This window comes from Geotrypetes seraphini, chromosome 1 (genome assembly GCF_902459505.1).
Source record: "Geotrypetes seraphini chromosome 1, aGeoSer1.1, whole genome shotgun sequence".
Classification (NCBI taxonomy): domain Eukaryota; kingdom Metazoa; phylum Chordata; class Amphibia; order Gymnophiona; family Dermophiidae; genus Geotrypetes; species Geotrypetes seraphini.
The window spans coordinates 29,045,692-29,069,310 of NC_047084.1; the positions used below are offsets into that span (position 1 = coordinate 29,045,692).

At 43.3% G+C, this 23,619-nt stretch overlaps 1 protein-coding gene across 1 annotated transcript in view; it reads right to left on the minus strand.

The window, feature by feature from the left end:
- POC5 (POC5 centriolar protein) overlaps positions 1-23,619 on the minus strand; it is a 201,582-nt gene that overhangs the window by 157,235 nt on the left and 20,728 nt on the right. The window contains exon 3 of the mRNA XM_033929309.1: positions 1,117-1,261. Within this exon, the coding sequence (XP_033785200.1) occupies positions 1,117-1,261 (145 nt within the window). The remainder of the gene's footprint in view (positions 1-1,116; positions 1,262-23,619) is intronic.

Here is a 23,619-nt window from a genome sequence, read left to right on the forward strand (position 1 = left end):
GCGCTTAACTGCCCTCTCTCCGCCTGGCTCCCTGTGCAGTGGCGGACCTGTCGGCTCGCAGGGGCCCGGCGCCTACTGCTGATGCGTTGGGGGGGGCGGAGCTACTCTCGCCGCTTCCCCGATGCTAGAAAAATAACAGCTTTGTTCTCTCTCACCATTGGCATTCTGTTTACATATTGAAAGAAACAGGAAAAAAAAAGCTTATCCATTAAGACCATTTTGTAATACTGTAAGTATAAACTAGTATTATAGACAGAATGATCTGCCCAAGGAAATGGACAACATTTTCAACCATGCAGGCATTTAAAAAATGAACAGTTAAGTCCCAGTTTTTGCCGCTGAGACTCTGCCCTCTCTCACTGTAAAATTAGACTCTACTTAGTCTGTCTTTAAATTTAAAAAATGTGTGTTGTTTTAAAAAACAATTATGTTTTTAGATGTATCTAAATAAAAATAATAACAAAAAATTTATCTTATTTTATGTCATCTTAGCATATTTTATGCTACAGAACGAATTATTTTTTTTAACATGTATTGTTATGGGAAAACGCGTTTCACATAACGAACTTTTCGCATAACAAACTTGCTCCTGGAACGAATTAAGTTCGTTGTGTGAGGCACCACTGTATATATGTTTAGCATTTTTATTGTTGGTAGATCATTTTGACTTGATCATTTTAAAAGTAGCTCGCAAGCCCAAAAAGTGTGGGCACCCCTGCATTAGGCTATTCAAATACCCATGATTTCCTAGAGAACACTGCAAAATTCTCTAGTCTCTAAAAACCCTGACAAAAAACGAAGAATGAATGAAAAGTATGAGAATTATGAGAGATTTTTGAATAGTTTTGCAATCTGCAACAGAGATTTTCAGAGGATAATTTTGATAGGTTCTAACAAAATATTTGCATAGGTTTTAGAAATACAAGTAGTATAAAAGGAATGACATAAATGGTAAAAATACTAAAGATAACTCTGAACTTATAAAAATGGAATTTGTCAGTAATCTGATTTTAGACTTTCTGTAGCTGTCAATTCAAGCTTTCCATGAACTGTGATATTTTACAGACAACTGCAGAAACTTTAAGTTGAACGATCTTTATACATATTTTCAATTACCTGCAGCCTGATGCTGATCATCACCTGTTACACCTGAAATCTTGCTATCCTTTGGTAGTTCCATAGTTATTTGAGTATGCCTAAAGATACTGTGTTCAAATTTTGGAGTAATTACAGCGTAACGAAGCAGCTCCTCATATTCTTCCTGTAAGAAAAGAACCATAAAATGGATTTCAGAAGCATGGACATGTATTTTTTAAGCTTTCATGAAAGACAACTACAAATGATACAGTACTTCTGCATTTTTATGGCAGAGCAATTAAAAAAAAAACAGCAACTTAATATGAACATTTACCTCCTTGTAGCTTTGTTTCATGTCTTCTACTTCTATAGCATCTCCTTCTTTGGCAAAGGTTTCTCTATTAATATAATGTATTTAAATCTCTGCATCCTATCTCCCCTACTCCTTCTCTTCTCTAGGGTATACATATCCAAGTCTTCAAGTTTATTTCTCATATGACTTCTGGTGCAGACACCATATGATTTTGGTTACTTTCTTCTGAACTGTGTCAGCCTAGCATTGCTAGCAATCAGGAGATGTCACTGCTTCAAGTCTTTTTATATCCTTAGTCAGATATGTCCTCTAAAATTGAATACAGCATCCCAAGTAAGGCCTCATCAATGATCTGTACAAAGGAATTATCTGCCGCTTCTTTCTATAGTTTAGTACAGTGTTCTTCAACCACTGGTCCGTGGACCAGTGCCGGTCCACAGAAATTCCCTGCCGGTCCACAGGGCCAGCACATGCATCAGGCCCAAAACAGTGTTCTTCAACCGCCGGTCCACGGTGCGATCGATACGGTGTTATCTTCGAGCCAGCTTCTTCTTCCTAACTGATTCAGTGCACAAAGCCACGGGCAATGGCTCCTACGGGCATCCTGCACTTGAACCAGAAGCCTTCTCTCTGATGTTGCAACGTCAGAGGGAAGGCTTCCAGATGAGGCACAGGACGTTCAAGGTGCAATTAGTACTATTATGGAGGCAGGGTCTGGGGGTGAAGATTGGTTAGAGATGGGCGGGGTCTGGCCCACGACAGCCCAGTGTTCTTCAACCGCCGGTCCATGGACTGATGCTGGTCCACAGAAAAATTATTTTATTTCTGCCGGTCCATAGGTATAAAAAGGTTGAAAAACACTGGTTTAGTATACTTCTGGCTTTGGCTACTACCTTGTCACACTGTTTCGCCACCTTGAGAACCTCAAACGCTATCACCTCAAATGTATCTCCTGGTCCATGCACATCAGTTTCACAGCACCAACAGTTTGTTTTAGGATTTTTGCATTGCAAGTGCATCTCTCTGCAAGCCTTCACGTTAAATCTTAAGAGCACAGCATTAAGAATGGGCATGTGCAATAATATGGAAAAGCATAATATGACATCATCATCAAATGAAAATTTTATTTATTTATAAAAAGTTATATACCCTCTCCTTGTAAAGTAAAAAAAAAAAAAAAACCACCAATCACAAATTCATGTTTTATCATTTGTCTGTAATAGTGTGTGCTCTTTTGAGAACGTGCACTGCCTGCAAAGAAGGTGCCCACTGAACATGTGCACTTAGTACGCCCTCTTTCAGAAGGAGAGTGCATCCAAATGACTTCGCTCCTGTGACAAAAAACTGGTCAAATTAAATAAACAGTCCCAGAAAGGACTCAGGAAATGAAACAAAACAATTTTTTTTTTTAACCAAGCATTAGATCATTTTTTAAAACTTCTAAAACCACTCCTTAAGTTGTTTATTCTCTCTTGGATGTTCAATCTGCTGCAAATCTGTGTGTCATCTACAAAAGGCACTTTTCCTTCTAACGCTCTGGAAATATTGTTCAAAAAGAAATTAAACAACAGAATAGGCCCCAGGATTGCTTCTAGAGGCATTCAAACACTCAAATTTATTTCTTTCAAATGAATTCTATTTACCATCACCCTCTATCATTCGTCAGTCAACTAGTTATTAATCCAGCTCACTACTTTGGGTCCAATCTTCAGACTGCTCAGTTAACCCATGAGTCTCTTATGAAGGACAGTATCAAAGGTATTATTGAAATTAAAAAAAAAACCCACATTCAGAGCATGCCCTCAACTGAGTTCTCTAATCAGAGAAAAATCAATCCATCAGATTAGACTGGCATCTTTTCAATGGAAAGAGGCTCTGGAATAAGGAGGGAGGTATCATAAGATGAGGGTAAGAGGGCATACTCACCAATAATTTAAGAATGAGTTTACATTTGTATCATTTATTTTTTTTAATGTCTGTAATATAATCATCATTGTTTCTCTTTAAGGTCTCATTCGGTTTCTCAAAAACTTCAAAAGCATCAGAAACAGAATAAGTTTTCTGTACTGAATGACAGTCAACTGTTCAACATTTCTCTTTAACCTGATATTGAAGATTTTGGCTATGACAGATACATCTATTTCTTCACAATTTTGTTCAAATTGTCATCAGATTAACCCAATTCTTGGTATATCTCTTAGACCTCTAATGAGTCATCAGGGATCTTGAGGGAGAGTTAATTTGATTCCTCCTGCTTTCTTCAGCTGCACCAAAGAAGTTATTGTGGAAGTTTTTTGCCATTTCAACAATAGCCTTTATTTCTGGAGCACTGAAATCTTTTTCTCTACAAAGTGCATCAAGTCAGCCCTGCAAACGTATGTTATTATTCTGGGGCTTTAGACTTTACAATTCCTTCTCATCTTAGACACATTTGCAGCATTATATGAGAAGACTGCATACTAAAATTGGGCCAAATTATCAACCAGATGATTGAGCCAGTGATTGAACCAGCTCCAGGATTATTCGGATAATATCTGCTAGGTTTCCTGAGGCCTAAGACTACTAGAAAGCTAGGGTCCATTAGAAAGTTCTCATATGAAGACATGCCCAGGGAGCGACATGCATAATGGAAGCCATGTGGCTCAGCAACCTCAATATCTGATGAGATGTGACTTGCTGGCTGCTGTGAACATCAGCAATAATGGTGTCTGCCCATACTGTGGGAGAAAACCTTATTCTTGCACCATGTCTAGCAGGGCTTCTACTGTGTTTCCTCGAAAATAAGACCTACCCCGTAAATAAACCCTAGCATGATTTTCAGGGTAGGTCTTAATATAAGCCCTACCCCTGAAAATAAGCACTAGTCGCCGGTAGCCCTCCCCATCTCTCCTTCCTATCTGAACCCCGACCGCAAGCCGAAATACCTGGAAACAAACGGCAGCGGTAGCAGCACAGGCTGAATCGCGCCTGCCCTTCTCACTCCCGGCCATTCTGTGCCAAGTTGCTGATGACATCATTAATAATGCGGCAGAGGAATGCCCGGACATGAGAAGAGCAGGCCGCGATTCAGCCTCTGCTGCCGTTTGCTTCCAGGTATTTCGGCTTGCGGTCAGGGTTTGGATGGGAGGGAGAGATGAAAGGGTCAGCAGGGGGGCTGCGGGGTGCAAAGTGGCAGCAGCAGGGGGGGATGGGAGGGATAGAAAATGCTGTACAGGCGGATATGAGGAAGTGAGGGATAGAAGCTTCAAGGGTTCTGCTGCACGAGGGATAGAAGCTGCAAGGGTTCTGCTGCACAAGGGGATGGGTGAGAAGGGAAGAAAGATGCTATCTTATAGCTGGAACAACATCTGTAGAGTACTTCATAGTTCCCCCCTGCCTCCGACTCTTGTTTAATATTTATCTTACTTCATTGGGTAATTTGTTGCAAAACCTAAAGCTCAACTTCTATATTTACGCAGATGACATCACTGTTGTGATTCCACTAACTTGTTTGTCGTTTGATTTTATTTAATTTTTTAGCTGATATTTTAAATCAAATTCAGCTTTGGATGATTACTTTTAAATTAAAATGAAATACTGATAAAACCAAATTTTTTCTCGCAACTCCCAATGAAAGGATAAAAGAAGATTCGATTCAAGTGAGCGGGCAAGAATACAAAATTGAACAATCTATAAAAATACTAGGTGTAACTCTTGATAAGCATTTGACTCTGGAAAACATTTGACTCAGTCTTATGGAAGCTTCGTACCATCAAGAAATATTTTGACGAACCTTCTTTTCGTCTATTGGTACAAACATCCATTCTGAGTATTCTGGATTATTGCAATATTATATATTTAGGGGCTTACAAAAAATACTTTAAAAAACTAAGACTAATCCAGAACACTGCAGTTTGCCTCATTTTTCATCTAAAAAAATGGAAGCACATTACCCCTTACTATCAAAAACTTCACTGGTTGCCAGTGGAGTCTATAGTTCTGTTCAAGTTTTCCTGCATTATTTACAAAGCAGTTTTTGGGATACTACCTGATTATCTTGCCTCCACTTTTCCATGAATAGTTCCAATAGGAGTACTCGTAGAATAAATCTATTTAATTATCCTTCTTTTAAATCAAGTCAATACAAGAAGTTCTTTGACAGAATTTTATCATTCCAGGCCGCCAAACTGAATATATGGCTTGGAAGATTAATACTTGAGGCCACTTCCTATCTTGACTTTAGAAAATCACTAAAAACACGCAAGTTTGATATGTTTTACTCTTAGCTATGTTACTATCAAATCGATTATGATTTTTAACAGCTTTTTACTTGCCATTTGAGCTATTGTCTTAACTTTTACCAATTTTATCTGATGTATTCTTTTACTGATTGTTTTTATTCTGCACTAGATATCAAATGTTAATTCTGTATTTTAAATATCAGCTGTATGTATCCTTTGTTGTGAACCGCTTTGAACTTCTGGTATAGCGGTATACAAGAAATAAATTATTATTATTAAATAGGAAGAATTGGGGTAGAGGAGAGGAAGTGAGAGATGATCATTGTACATAAAAAAATAAGACATTCCCAAAAATAAGACCTAGTGCCTTTTTTGGGCCCAAAATTAATATAAGACAGTGTCTTATTTTCAGGGAAACACAGTATAAACTCCAACTGCTGAACTAGTGACAGATGGGACTTGGAGTGCTTGATAATGAACTCTGAGCACCTTCCTTCAATATGCTCTTCACTAACCAATCATCCAGGTAGGGAAACACATGGACTCCCAGTCTGCATAGCAATGATTCAACTACTGCTAGACATTTAGTAAAATACCCTGGTAGCTCTCGTGAGCCTAAACAGCAGAACACAGTACTGAAAGTGATGTATCCTTGTTGGGGCAAGGCCCCTTTCCTATACAGAGCTTATGAAGAGTTTGGCTTGACAACCTTCTGCAAGAACAGAGCCCAATACAGCATGAACTTTTGGTGTTTTGTTTTGTTTTTTTTTTAATTTTCCTGAACTATCTTGCACTCACATATAATTCTCTGTCACTCATGTTTCAATCACTTGTAAATAAAGAGCATTAATTTTTATCCAACATGGGTCCCATGTCTTACTTGTCAGTATAGCCAGGGCTGCAAGCTTAGATCCAAACCAAGGAAGATATGATATTTACTAATTCCAGCCAGTGCATGTTCCTGTCTACATTGTCCTCTAGGAAGCAGTATGAATCTGTTATAGCCCTACATCTCCACTCGAAATCTGAGATACTTCCTGTGACCTGGAAGTATCAGGGTATGAATACATTTATTTAATTCATTTTCTATCCCATTCTCCGCAATGAGCTCAGAATGGGTTACAGATGTTGCAAGGGCATCCTTTAAATCCAGAGACAATAGCTAGTTTATGTTTTATTAACATTTGTTATATCACAAGCATATTACAGATCTAAGCAGTTTACAATACAACACAGATAAATTAGGAAAGGAACTCCATTAGTGATAGGATATATATATATACTAGTCTTATAGCCCGTTACATTAACGGGTGCTAGAATATATGTGTGTGTCTCTCTCTTTATTTCTTTCTCTCTCTCTCTCTCTCCTTAGCCGCTTTCTTTCTTTCTGTCTTTTTCCTTGGCTGTCCATCACCACCCCTTGCCTGCTCCCCCTGTCCATTGTCCCTTCCTTTTACCTCCCCTGTGTCCACCACCACCCCTTCACAGCTCTTCTTATGCAGCAGCAGCCCTTCTCCCTTTGTTTTACCTCCCCCTGTCCAGCAGCACCTTCCTTCTCCCCCTGTCCAACATTAGGGCTCCGTTCCTTTTTTTTCACACACACCCCCTGTCCATCAGCACCTCTTTCCTTCTCCCCCTGTCCAGCAGTAGGCGTCCCTTCCTTTTTCTCCCCCCCCTCCTTCTTATCCCTATGATACACTTACCTTGCTCTGCCCTTGATCAGAGGTTCCCGACAGCCGCCCAGTTGCACCCATTGGAAAAGTTCCCTCTGCGGCATCCCGCACCCCTCCTGACGCGACTCCCGCTGTCTTTCTTTCTGTCTGTCTCTGTCCCTGGCCCCCTTTGTCTGTTTGTCTTTCTGTATATCTCCCTGCCCCTGTGTCTTTCTTCTTTTCTTTCTGTCTCCCTTCCTCCCTCTGTCTTTCTGTCCGAAGCAGCATTCCCTCCCCCCACACCAGTTCCCTGTGCACATGCCCCTGTGTCTTTGTTCTTGTCTTTCTGTCTCCCTTCCTCCCTCTGTGTCTGTCCAAAGCAGCATTCCCTCCCCCCACACCAGTTCCCTGTGCACCTGCCCCTGTGTCTTTCTTCTTCTTTGTCTCCCTTCCTCCCTCTGTCTGTCTGTCCAAAGCAGCATTCCCTCCCCCTTCCATTTCCCTCCCCCCACACCAGTTCCCTGTGCAGCAGCATTAGCGTTTCCTCTACCCCCTTTCCCTTCCAACAGTCGCGACTACAAATGAGGGCCCGAGTCCTTTGCCGCCCCCTCCCCTTGCCTTCCCGCGGGCCCGACTACACATGGCGATTGAAGCAGCGTGTGCCGCAGTCTTCACACGCTGCTTCGGGTCCTTCTACTGGCCTGATTTACTCTGGCACGTCCGGAGCAAATCAGGGCAGTAGAAGGGCCCGAAGCAGCGTGTGAAGACTGTTGCACACGCTGCTTAAATCGCCAGTCAGGCTCGCGGTAAGGGAAGGGGGGGCGGCAAATGACTCGGGTCCCGGGCAGCGGAAAGTTGCTGGGCTCCTCTGTGGGGGCGCTGAGTGGCCGCGATCCCTCTCCTCCCAGACCCCCCCCCCCCCGGTCCTGTCTCGGTCCCACTAAACCGGCTGGCAATAACGAAGCCAGACATCACGGGGGCTTTCCCTCTTGCTAAATCGCTATAGGCTCTGGCGGTCTCGATCCCGCCCCTCAAAATCAGTAAGTAACTTCAGAGATGGGCAGGATCGAGACCGGCAGAGCCTTTAGCAATTTGGCAAAAGGGAAGAACCCATGGCATCTGGCTTTGTTATTGCCAGCTGATTTAACAGGGACAGGATCGAAGGCAGGACTGCTCACAATCCAGATGTGCCACAGGACTCGGCGTTCACTCCCTCTGTGACGGTTCGTCTTCTGCCAGTGACGTACTAAGCGCGCATGCGCAGTCGTGCGGCCACAGCACTACAGAAAAGGGATCAGGGAACACGGGTCGCTAGTGCGCATGCGCGGGCTAGCATTTTATTATTTAAGATCATAAGTGGCTCAGGCCAGAACCTTGAGCTGGAATTATATACTAGATGCATTTACATATAAATTAAATAAAAGGAGAAGAAAATAAAATAAAGTCTGACAAGTCTTGTTCTTGAATCATTGGAAGAAGGGATCCCAGGGAAACCATCCTTAACTTTTGACCAAACATTTGTTCAGTGCTCTTAGGTCTATTATGAGAGACATCCCTCATCTCTTTTAAAACAAGGAAGTACTTGGAATAGAATCCCTTCCCTTTCGCCCCTGATGGAACAGGATTGACTGCATGGGCCTTTAAAGGGCAGAGGGTTCCTCTACAAGTATTTGCCTATTGTGAGAGCCAAGGTAAGTGGCTCTTGGTAGGTAATTTGGTTGTTTCTTTTGCCAATGGACAGCTTAACCCAGATAGATGATTTGAAGAACCCACTGGCTGGAGGTCACAAGGGGCCACCTCCCTTGGAAAAAACTCAACTTCCCCCTTACTGGAAGGTTGTCTGGGATGGTCACTGAGATTGCAGCTATGCTCTTTTGTTTTAAATTTTTTATTCGTTTTTATAATTTACATCAAGTGTAACAGGAAATAACATTTAAATTGTAAAACATCATTTGATTTGCTATAATATCATCAGGAAATCATGAAATTTAACCACCCTTTCCATTCCTAATACATCAAAAATATTCATATATTATTTTATACATTATATGATTTAATAAAATATCAAAAAATACCACCCCACCCACCCATTCCCATCCCTTCATTTCAATTATCTTATTATGGGAAAATGTTTATTGCTCATTAGAAAAGTCTGTTAATAGTCTCCAAACCTGAAATTTACCAAAATATCCTCTCTGTATTGCTAATGTTCTTTCCATTTTATATATATACTAGCTTTATAGCCCGTTACATTAACGGGTGCTAGAATATGTGTGTGTGTGTGTCCGTCTTTATTTCTTTCTCTCTCTGTCTCCTTAGCCACTTTCTGTATTTCTGTCTTTCTTTCTTTTGGCTGTCCACCACCACCCTTGCGTGTTCCCCCTGTCCATTCTCCCTTCCTTTTACCTCCCTTGTGTCCACCACCACCCCTTCACTGCTCCCCTTAACCAGCAGCAGCCCTTCTCCCTTTGTTTTACCTCCCCCCTGTCCATCAGCACCTCTTCCTGCTCCCCCTGTCCAGCAGTAAGCCTCCCTTTCTTCCCCCCCGTCCATCAGCACCTCTTCCTGCTCTCCCCTGTCCAGCAGTAGGCCTCTCTTCCTCCCCCCCGTCCATCAGCACCTCTTCCTGCTCCCCCCCTGTCCAGCAGTAGGCCTCCCTTCCTTTCCCCCCCCTGTCCATCAGCACCTCTTCCTGCTCTCCCTGTCCACCAGTAGGCCTCCCTTTCTTTTCCCCTCCCCTTTCCAACAGCACCTCTTCGTGCTCCCCTTGTCCAGCAGTAGGCCTCCCTTCCTTTCCTCCCCTTTCTCTATCCCCCCAACAGTCCAGCATCTCTGTATTTACCATCAACCAAGCATCTCCCCTCTGTCTCCTCCTGTCAGCCGCTGTCATGGTGTTCAGCTCCGGCGCGTTGCTCAAAGGCAGAGCAGCGCCAGCAGCAGCAGCGTTTCCGGACACTAAGGGAGGCCTTCTCAAGGGGGCGGGACAGGCTGCTGAGGAGCTTCGGGGGCTGCTGCTGCTGTTAGCCCTTGCAGAGACGTCTTCTGATATCGTTTAGATTTTTACATGTCACCGCTGAGCTGGCGACAGTGGCAGTGCCGCTTTCCCTCTCAGCGGGCCGTTTTTTTTTTTTTATTTGAAAGTTGCCGCCGCTGCTGCAGCTCCTCTCTCGATCCTGGTGCAGTTCAAGAGAGGAGCCGTTACGATGCACAGTGAGAGCCGGGGTTGAGGAAGGCCGCCGCAGCTGTGTAACTTTTTTTTAAAATTTGAAAGCCGCCGCCGCAGCCTGGGCCGCGCATGCGCACTCGTATTTTTGCAACAGCTCAGGGAACACGTTTTTTTTAGTGCGCATGCGCGGCCTATCATTTTATTATATTAGATGACATACAGAATTCTACCAGAAACTAATTTAATCTGCTCTGATTTTTCCAATTGAATGTAATCTGTTGAATGACAACTCCAGTCAAAATAAATAAAAGCTTGTTGTTTTTTTAAGAAATCTGACTTTTCGCTCTCATTGACATGCCAAATAAAATAGTATCATATGTCAAAGCCACCTGATTTTCTAACAACCTATTTATTTGGGTCATATTGATTTCCAAAATAACAATATAAATGGACAATAGAATAAAAGATGATCTAATGTCCCAGCCTCAAGATGACAGTGCCAACATCTATTAAACTTAGAGCTATCTAATTTTTGTAAAGGAACAGGGGTCCAGAAAGCTCTATGCAAAAGAAAAACCCAAGTTTGTCTCATAGATGCAGACATTGTACATCTCATCCTCCAAGACCAAATTCGTGTCCATTGAAATGCAGTAATTTGATGCTTGATCTCAATGCTCCAAATGTCCCGAAGACCAGTTTTTGGTTTTTTAATCACAAATCCAGATATTAATTTATACCACTGTGTGGCCTGGTGTCCCATGAAATCTACCTGAAAGCATAAGAATTCCAAGCTATATTGATTATTGAGATTTCTCCATTCAGGAACCCCGCCTGAATGGCCTGCTTCAACTGCAACCATCTAAATCTTTGTGATTTACTAAGACCAAATTTATGTTGCAACTGTGAAAACTCAAGCAGCTTACCATTAGATAATACATCATCCAATGCTTCCAGATGATTTTAAAACCGCCAATTTGAATCTTGGAGTTTAGCCAAATTGTTTGATTTGTTGATTTATGTATTGGAATAGGAGTTAGACTATTTACATATCTTAAAGTTTTCCATATATCAACTAATATTCTATTTTCTTTATATAACCTAGGCATTTTGATACCAAGAACATGGCAAAGTTGCAGAGGAAACATGAGTCCATATCCAATCAATTGGATATCCAACCATATCCAATCCAGGATATTTTCAATGGGCTCTGGGAGGACCCAATACATACTTTGGCACATAATATAGGCTTTAAAAATACCTTTAAAAATTTACCTTTAAAAATTTACCTTTAAAAAATACCTTTAAAAATTAGGAAAATTTACACCTCCCTCCGTAATTGGCTTTTGTAAAGATGCTAAAGCAATTCTAGCAATTTTACCCAGCCAAATAAATTTTGTTAGAATACTATTTAACTTTTTGTAAAAAGAACCCTGGAAAAAAACTGGGGTCATTCCCATTTGGTAACAAACCACAGGTAAGATCATCATTTTAACAGTTTGTACTCTCTCCCACCAAGATAAATGTAGAGGATTCCATTGCTCACACATTTCTGTTACCTTCTGTAATAAAGATTTTTCATTTACTTTCATTGTATCATCCAGCGTATTTTTTATCCAAATTCCTAAATATTTTAGTCCATCTTCCTTCCATACAAAAGAAAATGAATCAAATAAATCTTTTGTACAGTGTACATTTAGTGGAAGAACTTCTGATTTACTCCAATTTATCTTATATCCTGAAAATTTTCCAAATTTCACAATCAAATCAAGTAAACATGGAATGGTTGTTTCTGGATTTCTCAAATGAAGCAGAATATAATCTGCATATGCAGATACTTCCCTCCAAAACCAGAAGTTACATCTTGGGGGAGGGGGGGGAAGAGAAGGGAAGCCGGCACCCACACCTTAGAGCCCTGAAGCATGAGTTCGCTACGGGCTAAGGCAGCTGCCTGTGAAATAAATACAAATCACTGCCGATTTATAAGCACGGGACGGGGACGGCACATCAGAAGCTGATCTGACGGGCACTCCTCAGGTTGCCTCCAGTTTTGTTCGGGAGAGTTACTGAGCTATTTTGCTGTTTCTTTAACCAGGCTCTGTCCTCTGATTGGGTATGTTTCCCTGTCTCCAGAAAGCAGAATAATCCTGCTGCTGAGTGTAAACAACACCTCCCACAAAGCTGCTGATAATGCACAGTAATAGGGGACATGTGCCACTGTTTCTATGGTGTTGCATTGTATGCAGTCTGGTTTCTTGGTTCAGTTTAACTTTTGTCTACATATTTCTATTTTTAGTTTGTGATTATTCCATATTGGGCGAGGGTGTATCTGTGTTCTGTGTTTTGTGTGTATAAAAAGGACATGGCTTTCTGTTAGCAATGACTGTACAGGATCGATTGACTGTGCAGGATCTGGCTTTAGTTTTACAATGCGTGTGTTGGTGTTCTAGTGCTCACTGCAGTGTTTAAGATGCTGCCTTTTCCTAGGTGCACTCTTGTTGTGACTCATAGAATATTACTAAAAATATCTTTTTTATATAGAGGAAGGTTTAAAAAAATGATCAGCACTGGCTGTCATATATACTAGGTACATATATACTAGGATTTAATGACCCTATTCTTACTTTACTGTTGACTTAGGCGTTGCCCCCCCCCCCCCCCACTACCACCACCCCCCCACTATAAAGAATTAAATTAAAGTTGTATTAACATCAAGCAACTTTCAAATGACATTAAAAGCAAATAAAAATAAAATGTTTTTAATACATTGCTAATTATTACCTGCATATTTACCTAAACTGTTTTGCCCTAGCTCTCACTTTGATCTTAATCTGCTACTTTATTATTTTGCTGTAGTGCAATCACACAGGTCTCCTTCAAGGCTCAGTAACACCTCTCCATAAATTATGTGGAAGAGGTCTGGAAGTGGGGATTGCATCTATTTCATATCCTCAGTGAGACCTCAGGAAGGAACCTAGTAATCAAAACATTATTAGAAGTGCTGTAGAGCCATTTCTTGTATGACTGGATGAGCTATATTTATCTTTTTTTTTTTTTAGTTGTTTAAATTCATGGAGAAATAAATGGCTAGATTGAACCCAATGACTTCATTAACGCATTTCCCTTTTTTAAACCTCTATACCATTTGAAAGAGGGCGCATATCTAATTATTCACTTCTAGAATTGGATACTTCTTAAATTTAGTAAAAATATTCTGGCACAAGTGTCAAACCTTAAAAAAGGAAGTCATATTGAGCATTGGAAAACAATAATAATTAACTAATAAAAATAGTACACATTTAGGGCTCATTTTACAAAGGTACGCTAGCATTTTTAGCGCACGCGCCGAATCAACACGCGCTACCTGAAAAACTACCACCTGATCAAGAGGATGCAGTAGCAGCTAGCACACGGGGCATTTTAGCACAAGCTATTCTGCGCGTTAAGGCCCTAACGCACCTTTGTAAAAGAAGCCCTTAATTTTCCCCACTACCAAATATCTCCACCCCGCCCAGCTACTTTTTCATGCCACCCGGCTGGAAAAAATTTCTGGGGAGAACACTGCAATAGGGTATTTTGAAACGACTTATAAAACTCTACCGTAAAACCATCACCACCTGGAGCGGATCCAACCTTTAGGGACTTCAAAGCTGTTTGTAATTCTTTTAGTGATATAGGCTCTTCTAAACTTCTTTTTATATGTTCAGGAATTTTAGGTCCCTCTAATAATTTCAAAAACTATAAACCATCTTATTCTTTGTCTAAATAAGGCTCAGAAGAATAAAGAGATTTATAAAATTTTAAATATTGTTTTAAAATAGGTTCAACTTGAGTATAAGTATCACCATTCTCATTTTTAATGGCAATTATTTTTGTCTTCCTTTTTTTCGCTTTAAGATAGTTTGCCAATACTCTTCCCGCCTTATTTGAGTTTCCATAATACAAAGCTTGCTGAGAAAATAAATCTTTCCTTACCAATTTAGACAAAATCTCATTATATTTACCTTTAGCTTTTAAAAGATCCTATAACGTAGAATATTATCATTTGTCAATTAATTTTGACTCCAAAAGTTTAATTTCTTGCTCCAAATTGGAAAATTGTCTTTTGACCTGTTTCTTAAGATAAGCCGAAAAAGAGATCATTTGAACTCTCATGGTTCCTTTAAAAGCATCCCATAAGGTTTCCATAGAGATTTCTTCTGTGGTATTAAGTTAGAAATAATCTTTCATTTTTAATTGAAAATCTTCACAAAATGTTGGATCTGCAAACAATGTATTATCAAATCTCCATGCTTTTTTGGAGCCAGTCAAAACTCAGCCCGTTTTGACTAGGAAGTTGGATAGGCGTTTTTTGCACATGCTGTCGATGAGAACAAGCACTGGAGTTGAACAGACTGAGTGGGGTGAAAAGACAGAAAGTGCACCTACACCTTAGAAAGTACTAGGGATCTCACTTTGACTTGCACCTCTTGGAGGAGGAGGGTGAAGAATGTGTCTGCCAGGAGAGAATAGCGATAGTAGTGTGTTTTTTGATCTGGTCCATGACTTCATTAACCTTTTCCCCAAAATTATTATCTCCACAGCAAGTGGCATCTGTCAACCTCTACTGGACCACCAGATCCAAGTGAAAGACATGCAGCATTGACAATCTACGCCATCACTATACTTTGGGCAGATATTCTGGATGCTAAAAGTGTCAAAACACCCCTGGCCAGAAACTTAAAACAGGCTTTGTGTTTTCTGGCCAACTAGAGAAGCTTGACTCTGGAGGGAGAATGTCTGCCAATTCAGTCACACTACGCACCAAGGACCATAAGTAAAGGCTCGTGTAGAGCTAGTGTGGTTGGATACAGGATATGAGCATTGAGGTCTGATAATCTTATGCCCAAATGAGTCCAGTGTTTGGACTTCTCTGTTTTAGCCAAGGCAAAGTCCCTGAAACTTCTAGCTCATTTGAGCACAGATTCAATCACCAAGAAATGATGAGACAACTGTGGCCTATGAAAACCAGGTGCACTCTGAAACTGGTAGTATATAGTGTCATTCTTCTTGGGAAAAACCAGGAAAGACAGAGGGAACACCTAGTTCTTCACCTAAACATCACAACTAGAGAAGCTTGACTCTGGAGGGAGAATGTCTGCCAATTCAGTCACACTACGCACCAAGGACCATAAGTAAAGGCTCGTGTAGAGCTAGTGTGGTTGGATACAGGATATGAGCACTGAGGTCTGATAATCTTATGCCCAAATGAGTCCAGTGTTTGGACTTCTCTGTTTTAGCCAAGGCAAAGTCCCTGAAACTTCTAGCTCATTTGAGCACAGATTCAATCACCAAGAAATGATGAGACAACTGTGGCCTATGAAAACCAGGTGCACTCTGAAACTGGTAGTATATAGTGTCATCCTTCTTGGGAAAAACCAGGAAAGACAGAGGGAACACCTAGTTCTTCACCTAAACATCACATCAGATGTGATGAGGGATAGTGATAGCCTCTCTTGGAGGAGAGTTGTAATCCAGAACATCAAACATCTCAGCACTGGGCTCATCCTCCATTTCTAACTTAATAGGAAAGGCAGCTGTCATCTCCCTTAACCAAAGCAAAGAAGAAGAGACTTTCAGGTGGAGATTTACAACTCTCCTCTGGAGGAGAGGGGTCTGATGAAATTCCATAGGACTCCTCTAAGAACTACATTGGATCATCATCAGACTCTATGAACAGTCTCCATTGGAATCAGCAAAATACTCCACATGGAGAGGCTGAGTTTGTGCCTGCCTTGGACAAGAGGAACCATGCCCATGCCTGGAATTGCGCCTAGATGCAATTTCTCCCCTAGACTCCAGTGAAGTGTCCTCCAAAAGCTTAGAGGGGGTGCCTACATAGGCAGGAGTCAACATCGATGCCCCATGCGACACCAGTGTTGGTGACTCTCAGGGCCTCTCAGGGTCTCTCAGGGCTAGGGGCCCTGAGAGACAGGCAGAGGTAGAGTCATGGCTGGCATAAGCGCCCCCAGTGGTAATAGACTCCTATGCATCTGAAAAAGCACCACCTCGATTTATTCATCAAGGATTGGCAAAGACTGGAAAGTTGTTAGGACCATGTTGGAAACTGGGTCTCAGCTAATTTGAGGCCAGCACAAAGGTACCTCTACAATAGAAGGAAAAATTATGTTCTTACCTGCTAATTTTCTTTCCTTTAGACACAGCAGATGAATCCAGAGACTAGAGGGATAGCACACATCTACCAGCAGGTGGAGACAAAGAACTGATTTGCAGGTGCTCCTCTTGAATGGAACTTCCCCTGGTCAATTAGTATCGCTCCTTGCCCAAGCATCAGCAGTGTTCTCCCTAGAGCCTTTTAGCCAGGCGCTCCGCCCAGCTAATTTAGATGACCGCCCGGCTGTCATTTCAGTCGCAAATCCTGCTACTCAAATATTATTTTTTAAACACCCTCTCACCGGCTTGGGGATTCCCCAGGAACAGCCTGAAGAGCCGGAAGTTCAACATTTGACTCATAGAAACATAGAAGATGACAGCAGAAAAGGGCTACAGCCCATCAAGTCTGCCCACTCTGCTTACCCACCCCCTGTCTATGCCCTAATGACCCAATTTCCTTATCTTGACCCTCATAGGGATCCCACATGGGTATCCCATTTATTCTTAAAGTCTGGCACGCTGTCTGCCTCGATCACCTGCACTGGAAGCTTGTTCAAATGATCAACCACTCTCTCTGTGAAGAAATACTTTCTGGTGTCGCCATGAAAATTTCCGCCCCTGAGTTTGAGCGGGTGCCCTCTTGTGGCCGAGGGTCCCTTGAGAAAGAAAATATCATCTTCCACTTCGACACGTCCCGTGAGGTACTTAAATGTTTCGATCATGTCTCCCCTCTCCCTACGTTCCTAGAGAGTGTAGAGCTGCAATTTATTCAGTCTCTCTTCGTACGAGAGACCTTTGAGCCCCGAGATCATCCTGGTAGCCGTACGCTGAACCGATTCAATTCTGCGCACATCTTTACTGTAATGTGGCCTCCAGAATTGCACACAGTACTCCAGATGAGGTCTCACCATGGCCCTGTACAACGGCATTATGACTTCAGGCTTTCGACTGATGAAACTTCTATTGATACAACCCAATATCTGCCTTGCCTTAGATGAAGCCTTCTCCACTTGAGTGGCAGTTTTCATGTCTGCACTGATGATTACTCCCAAATCTCGTTCTGCTGAAGTCCTAGTTAAAGTTTCTCCGTTCAAGAAGTACGTCCTGCATGGATTTCCGCTTCCGAGGTGCATGACCTTACATTTCTTAGCATTGAAGCCTAGCTGCCAGGTTGAGGACCAACTTTCCAATGTAAGCAGGTCCTGCGCCATATAATTCTGTAAACTGCATTCACTTACTATATTACATAGTTTGGCATCATCGGCGAATAGTGTTATTTTACCTTAAAGCCCTTGAGTCAGATCCCCTATGAATATGTTGAAAAGGAGTGGACCCAGGACCGAGCCCTGCGGCACTCCACTGGTCACCTCCGATGTTTTAGAGAGGGTACCATTAACCACCACCCTCTGAAGTCTGCCACTCAGCCAATCATTGACCCATGCAGTTAGTGTCTCTCCTAACCCCATCGATTCCATCTTGCTTAGCAGCCTGCGGTCTGAAGTCCAGGTACACGACATCCAAAGACTCTCCCAAGTCCAACTTTCTTGTTACCCAGTCAAAGAAGCTGATGAGATTAGATTGGCAGGACCTACCCTTGGTGAATCTATGCTGACTGGGATCCCGAAGATTCCCTTCATTCAAGATCGTGTCCAATTTGCTTTTAATTAGTGTTTCCATGAGTTTGCACACTATTGATGTGAGACTCACCGGTCTATAATTCGCAGCCTCTGCCCTGCAACCCTTTTTATGCAGAGGAACGACATTAGCTAATTTCCAGTCCAGGGGAACTTTCCCCTTACTTAGGGAGAGATTGAATAGCTCAGCCAACGGTTTCGCCAGGACATCGCTCAATTCTCTGAGCACTCTTGGGTGCAAATTGTCTGGTCCCATGGCTTTGTTCACCTTGAGTCTTGCCAGTTCACTGTAAACTTCACCTGGTGTGAACTCAAAATTCTGAAACGGGTCTTCTGTGCTTTGTGTTGCCTTCAACTGCGGACCGTGTCCCGGTGCCTCACAGGTGAAGACTGAGCAGAAGTATTCATTCAGTAGTTCGGCTTTATCGGAATCTGCTTCCACGTAACTTCCGTCCGGTCTTCTTAAGGCGTACTATCCCGCCTGTGTTTCTTTTTCTGTCACTAATATACCTGAAGAAGGATTTGTCCCCCTTTTTAATGTTTTTTGCCAGAATTTCTTCCACTCGAAGTTTTGCCTCCCTAACTGCCATTTTGACCGCTGTAGACCTGGTCCTATATTCTACCTTTGCCTCTCTTTTCTCCGTGCGCTTGTAGGAGAGAAACGCTTTTTTCTTCTCCTTAATGAGATGCGAGATCTCCGCGGTGAACCATTGGGGTTTATTGCTTCATTCTTTGTCGTTTATTTACTGATTTTATGAAGCGGCTAGTTGCTTCATGTATGGTTGATTTCAGTGTTAACCACTTAGCTTCTACATCATCGGTCTCCGCTTGGTCCTGCAGCGTCCGATGGACGAAATCTCCCATGCGTGCGAAGTCTGTGCCCCGGAAGTTGAGTACCTTTGTTTTCGTGTTTGATCTAGGGAAGCCTTTCCTAAGGTTGAACCATACTATGTTGTGGTCGCTGGAGGCTAGCGTATCTTCTACTGAGACCTCTGAGACGCTTTCCCCGTTGGTGAGTACCAGGTCGAGGATCGCCTGGGCCCTAGTGGGCTCCGTTACCATTTGTTTGAGACGTGCTCCCTTTATGGAGGTTAAGAGCCTCCTGCTACCGCTGGTTGTCGCTGAAAATGAGTTCCAGTCTGCATCAGGCATATTGAAGTCCCCTAGCAGTACAGCTTCTCCTCGTAGAGTGATATTCTCTATGTCTTCAATTAATTCTGCATCCATGTCTTCCAGTTGTCTTGGGGGTCTGTATACCACACCTAGATACAGGCATTTTTCTCTGCCTCTTGCCAGGTTTACCCAACCTCAGCCTCAGCCTGACTTTTTTCCTACTGCAGAGCGGTGCACACACGGTGTACTGTGGTTTTGAACCCACAGCTGACTCCTTACACATGGGCCACTTGCCAGCTAACTGGCGTTCCTGTACTTTCAGCGCCATAACCCTATAGGAAGGCTAGTCTTTATATTATGTTCTGCTGACGTCTCTGCCCTGACCCAAACTCCCCTACAGATTTACTTTGTAAAGTTCCCATTGCTGAAGCCCAGTCTGTCTATCTGTAATTACTTCCCCCCTCTCATAAATATTAAGAAGTGAATGGGCGCTTCCATTAACACTCCCTCCCCGGGTCAGCCTGGCAACAAAGTCTGAGGTTTCGCGGCTTGACTAGGCCAAGGCCCCCTCTGTACCGTTAGCGATGAGCTTGTTTGAAAGCTGCTTGACGAGCTCGGGGATCCGCTCCCACTGGCACTCGGAGCGGCAGCTCTCAATCTCTGTCTCCAGCTGGGAGTCCGACTTCTTGGTAGCCATGGTGGCCGCGAGCCGCACCGGGCCGGTGAGCCTCCGGGCTCCGGAGCCACTGCAGCAGAGTGCAGCTCAACGCAGGGAGGGCACAGCGGGGGTCGGAGACCGTCGACCAGGTACCAGCCTAAGAGGGGCGCGTCGGGGGGATCGAACAGAGCGCAGGAACAGCGAGCCATGTACAAAGCCGCATTGCGAATCTGAACTTAAGCTGCAATTTTAAAAAAAAAGATCTAATCTAAATGTAATTATGTTGAAAAACTGCTACTATGATTAAATATGTCTATAGCGCTATCAGACATACGCAGCGCTGTACAGAGTCACAAACACAGTCCCTTCTCAAAGAACTTACAATCTAGACACAGACAAACAGGATATCGTGGATACTGTTAAGGCGAACTATTGCTGGCTGGGTTGGAGGGCAGAGGGAAAAGGTGTGAGGCAGCCTGAGTATTCTGAACTCCGCCTGGTATGAGGAAAGTAGAGCCATGGAGTTTCTGGCCTCGATGGGTCGCCATTTTCGCATGGGCATGCTGCTGAGCTGGCATAGTGTACAGTCTCACCTACAGAGCCCAGAGGGCATGAGCCTAGTTGAATTTGTCTATCAGATGTTCCAGGCCTATGACTTCTACTTCTTGCACCAGCACTATGACTGTTGGATCCAGATTGGTGGCTCCGACCAGCTGGGCAACATAATGACAGGCTATGAGTTCATCCAGAAGGTAACAAGGCAAGACGTCCCTTGAGAAGAGGAGGCTGCGAGGGGACATGATCGAGACGTTCAAAATGCTGAAAGGCATCGATAAAATAGAGCAGGAAAATAAATTATTTACATTGTCCAACGTGACACGGACAAGAGGACATGGTTTGAAGCTAAGGGGGGTCAAGTCCAGGACAAATGTCAGGAAGTTCTGCTTTATGCAGCGAGTGGTAGACGCCTGGAATGCTCTCCCAAAGGAGGTTATTAAGGAATCCACTGTGCTGGGATTCAAAGGCAAATTAGATGCACATCTCCTTATGAGAGGCATAGAGGGATATGGGTGACTAAAACTACATCAGGTGTTTACCTGACTGGGCCTCCGCGTGTGCGGATCGCCGGACTCGATGGACCATGGGTCTGATCCGGAGATGGCAGTTCTTATGTTCTTATGTACCAGTTCTTTGTCCGACAACAGGTCTCCCGTGTAGAAAGACTTTTGAAACTTTTCACTTTTTTTCCTCTTCCGGAGATTGTGCACATCCTGGATATACACAAGAAAGAGCCAGAGAAGCTACGGCCTCAGAAACACCTTACAGCAGAAGTAACCAAGCTTGTTCATTGCAAAGAGGGGCTGGCATATGCCAAGAAATGCACAACTGCACTTTACCACAGCAGTACGGATGCACTGGAGGCCTTGAGTGATCAGGAGCTGCAGGAACACTTCAGAGAAGCTCCATTCATAGAATTAATGCTTGAACCTGGAATGACAGTACTGCAGTGTTCTCCCTAGCGTGTTTTAGTCAGGCGCTCCGCATCGAAGCCGCACGCCAATCCTCTTCCCTGCCCCTACTCCAGGGGTGTCCAACCCGCAGCCGAACAAGGAATTTTGTGCGGCCCAGCTTCTCCCTCCCGTGGGTAGTTTTCTGGCCAGCTCCCTTGCTGCAGTTGTCCGCGGGTGTCGTCGGCTTTATCTGCGGCTGTGTCAGAAGCGTTCCCTCTGATATCACGACGTCAGAGAGAAGGCTTCTGAATCAGCCATGAATCGTGCATGAGGAGCCGATGACACCCGCAAACGACTGCAACAAGGGAGCCAGCCAGAAAACTATCCACCAGAGGATGGCACAGAAGGGAAGGAATGTTTCCAGCACAGGTGCTGATCGCCAACGGCCATAAAATAAATGCTTCCAGCACAGCCACGGATCATGTGAGGAGCCAGCCATCACTGCCCGCAGCTTTCACCAGAAAAACGATTGCAGCATGGGAGCCAACCAGAAGGTAAATACCTGCTGGAGGGAGGCACAGAAGGGAGGGAGAAGGTCGTGTTGGGACTTGAGAGGGAGGGAGCACTTTGAACTAATGATGAAGGAAGGAGGGAGGGCGCATGAACCATAGGATTGAAGAATGGAGTTTCAAGTTTTATTAAATTTGATAAATCGCTTATTACATACTAAGCGAGTAACAATTAAAAATATGTTATATACAACCTTAAGAAGGGGGATAAGAAATCACTAACAGACAGTACAGACGAACTGCGGTACATGAGGAAGGAATAAAGGTGGGTAAAAGTTACAAAATTGCTGTTTCTCAAGAGAAAAGAAAACGAAAACCAAGTAGAGGAGAAAACATTAGGATGAGGGAGGGAGGGAACAGTAAGGGAGAATTGGGTGTCAGAGAGAGAAAGATGGTTCACATGGAGAGATGAAGAAAGAGGAGAACTAGAGAGAGGAGGGAGAGAGAATTATTGGACACGGTGGTGGGAGAGGAGTGAGGTAGAGATGCATGGGCTTGGAGAGGAGGGGGAGAACATGCTGAGCCAAGGAAGCCTCCTGGACTGGGTTTTGTTTTTTTAAGTACAGAGGGGAAGAATATTAAAAGAAGTACCAGATTGGGCGTGGGGTGGGGGGAGAGCTTATGGGGCCAGAAACAGAGGACAGAGAGAGAGAGATGGTGGGCAATGGTCTGAAGGGAGAGAAGTTGGATCTGGGGTGGTATGGAGGAAGAGTGAAAGAGATATTTGAAGAGAGAACTGTTGGGAAGAGAGAGGGAGAAATGGTGGACCAGGGGGAAGGAGGCAGGCAGGCATGGGGAGAGATGGGGTGGGGGGCAGTTGGGAAGAGAAAGGGAGAGAAGTTGGATCTGGAGATGGAAGGGAGGTAGGGAGAAATTTTAGGCCTGTGGATGGAAGGCAGAGAGTTGCAGCATTCTCTTTTTTTTTCCTCCATTTCATTGTTCAGCATCAAAAGAGGAGAGAAGAAGAAAAACAGAAAAGAGAGGGATCAAAATGTTGGACCTTGGGGAGAGAGGAGGAGAGATGGACCCATGGGAGGGCAGGAGGGATGAGATCTGGGATAAGAAAAGGGATGGAAAGAAAGGGACAGGGAGTTATAGTCTGACCAGTAGAAAGAGGGAGGGGATTCTAAAAGTGATGAGCCATGTGGATGAGTGAGGAGTAGATAGAAAGAAATAGAAGGCTGGGAAAGGAGTGAGATGGGAAATGGGAGAGCAAGGGACTGAGAGAAGATGGAGAACAGCAGGCACTGGAAAGAGAATTAGTTGAAGAGACAAAAAGCAGAAAGAGAAACTGGGACCAAGATGATGGAAAAACAAGATATCCAGACAAGGAAGAAAAAAATTGTTTTATTCTGTATTTATTAACTGGAATATGTTAGTTTTGGGATATCTGCATCACAATTATTTTTGTATTCAGTGGCGTAGTCATATACAGCTGATTTAAGGGAGGGACTGGAGCCCAAAATTAGTGGATGGACACCAAAGTTTCTCCCCGCCTGAGTGTAATTTACAAATACTAGAGCTATTGGGGATCCCCAAGCCCTGCCACCTGAAGACATCTTCCTCCAGTCTGACAACCCAAAATCTCCAAGCTTTGCAGCCAATGGCAATATCCT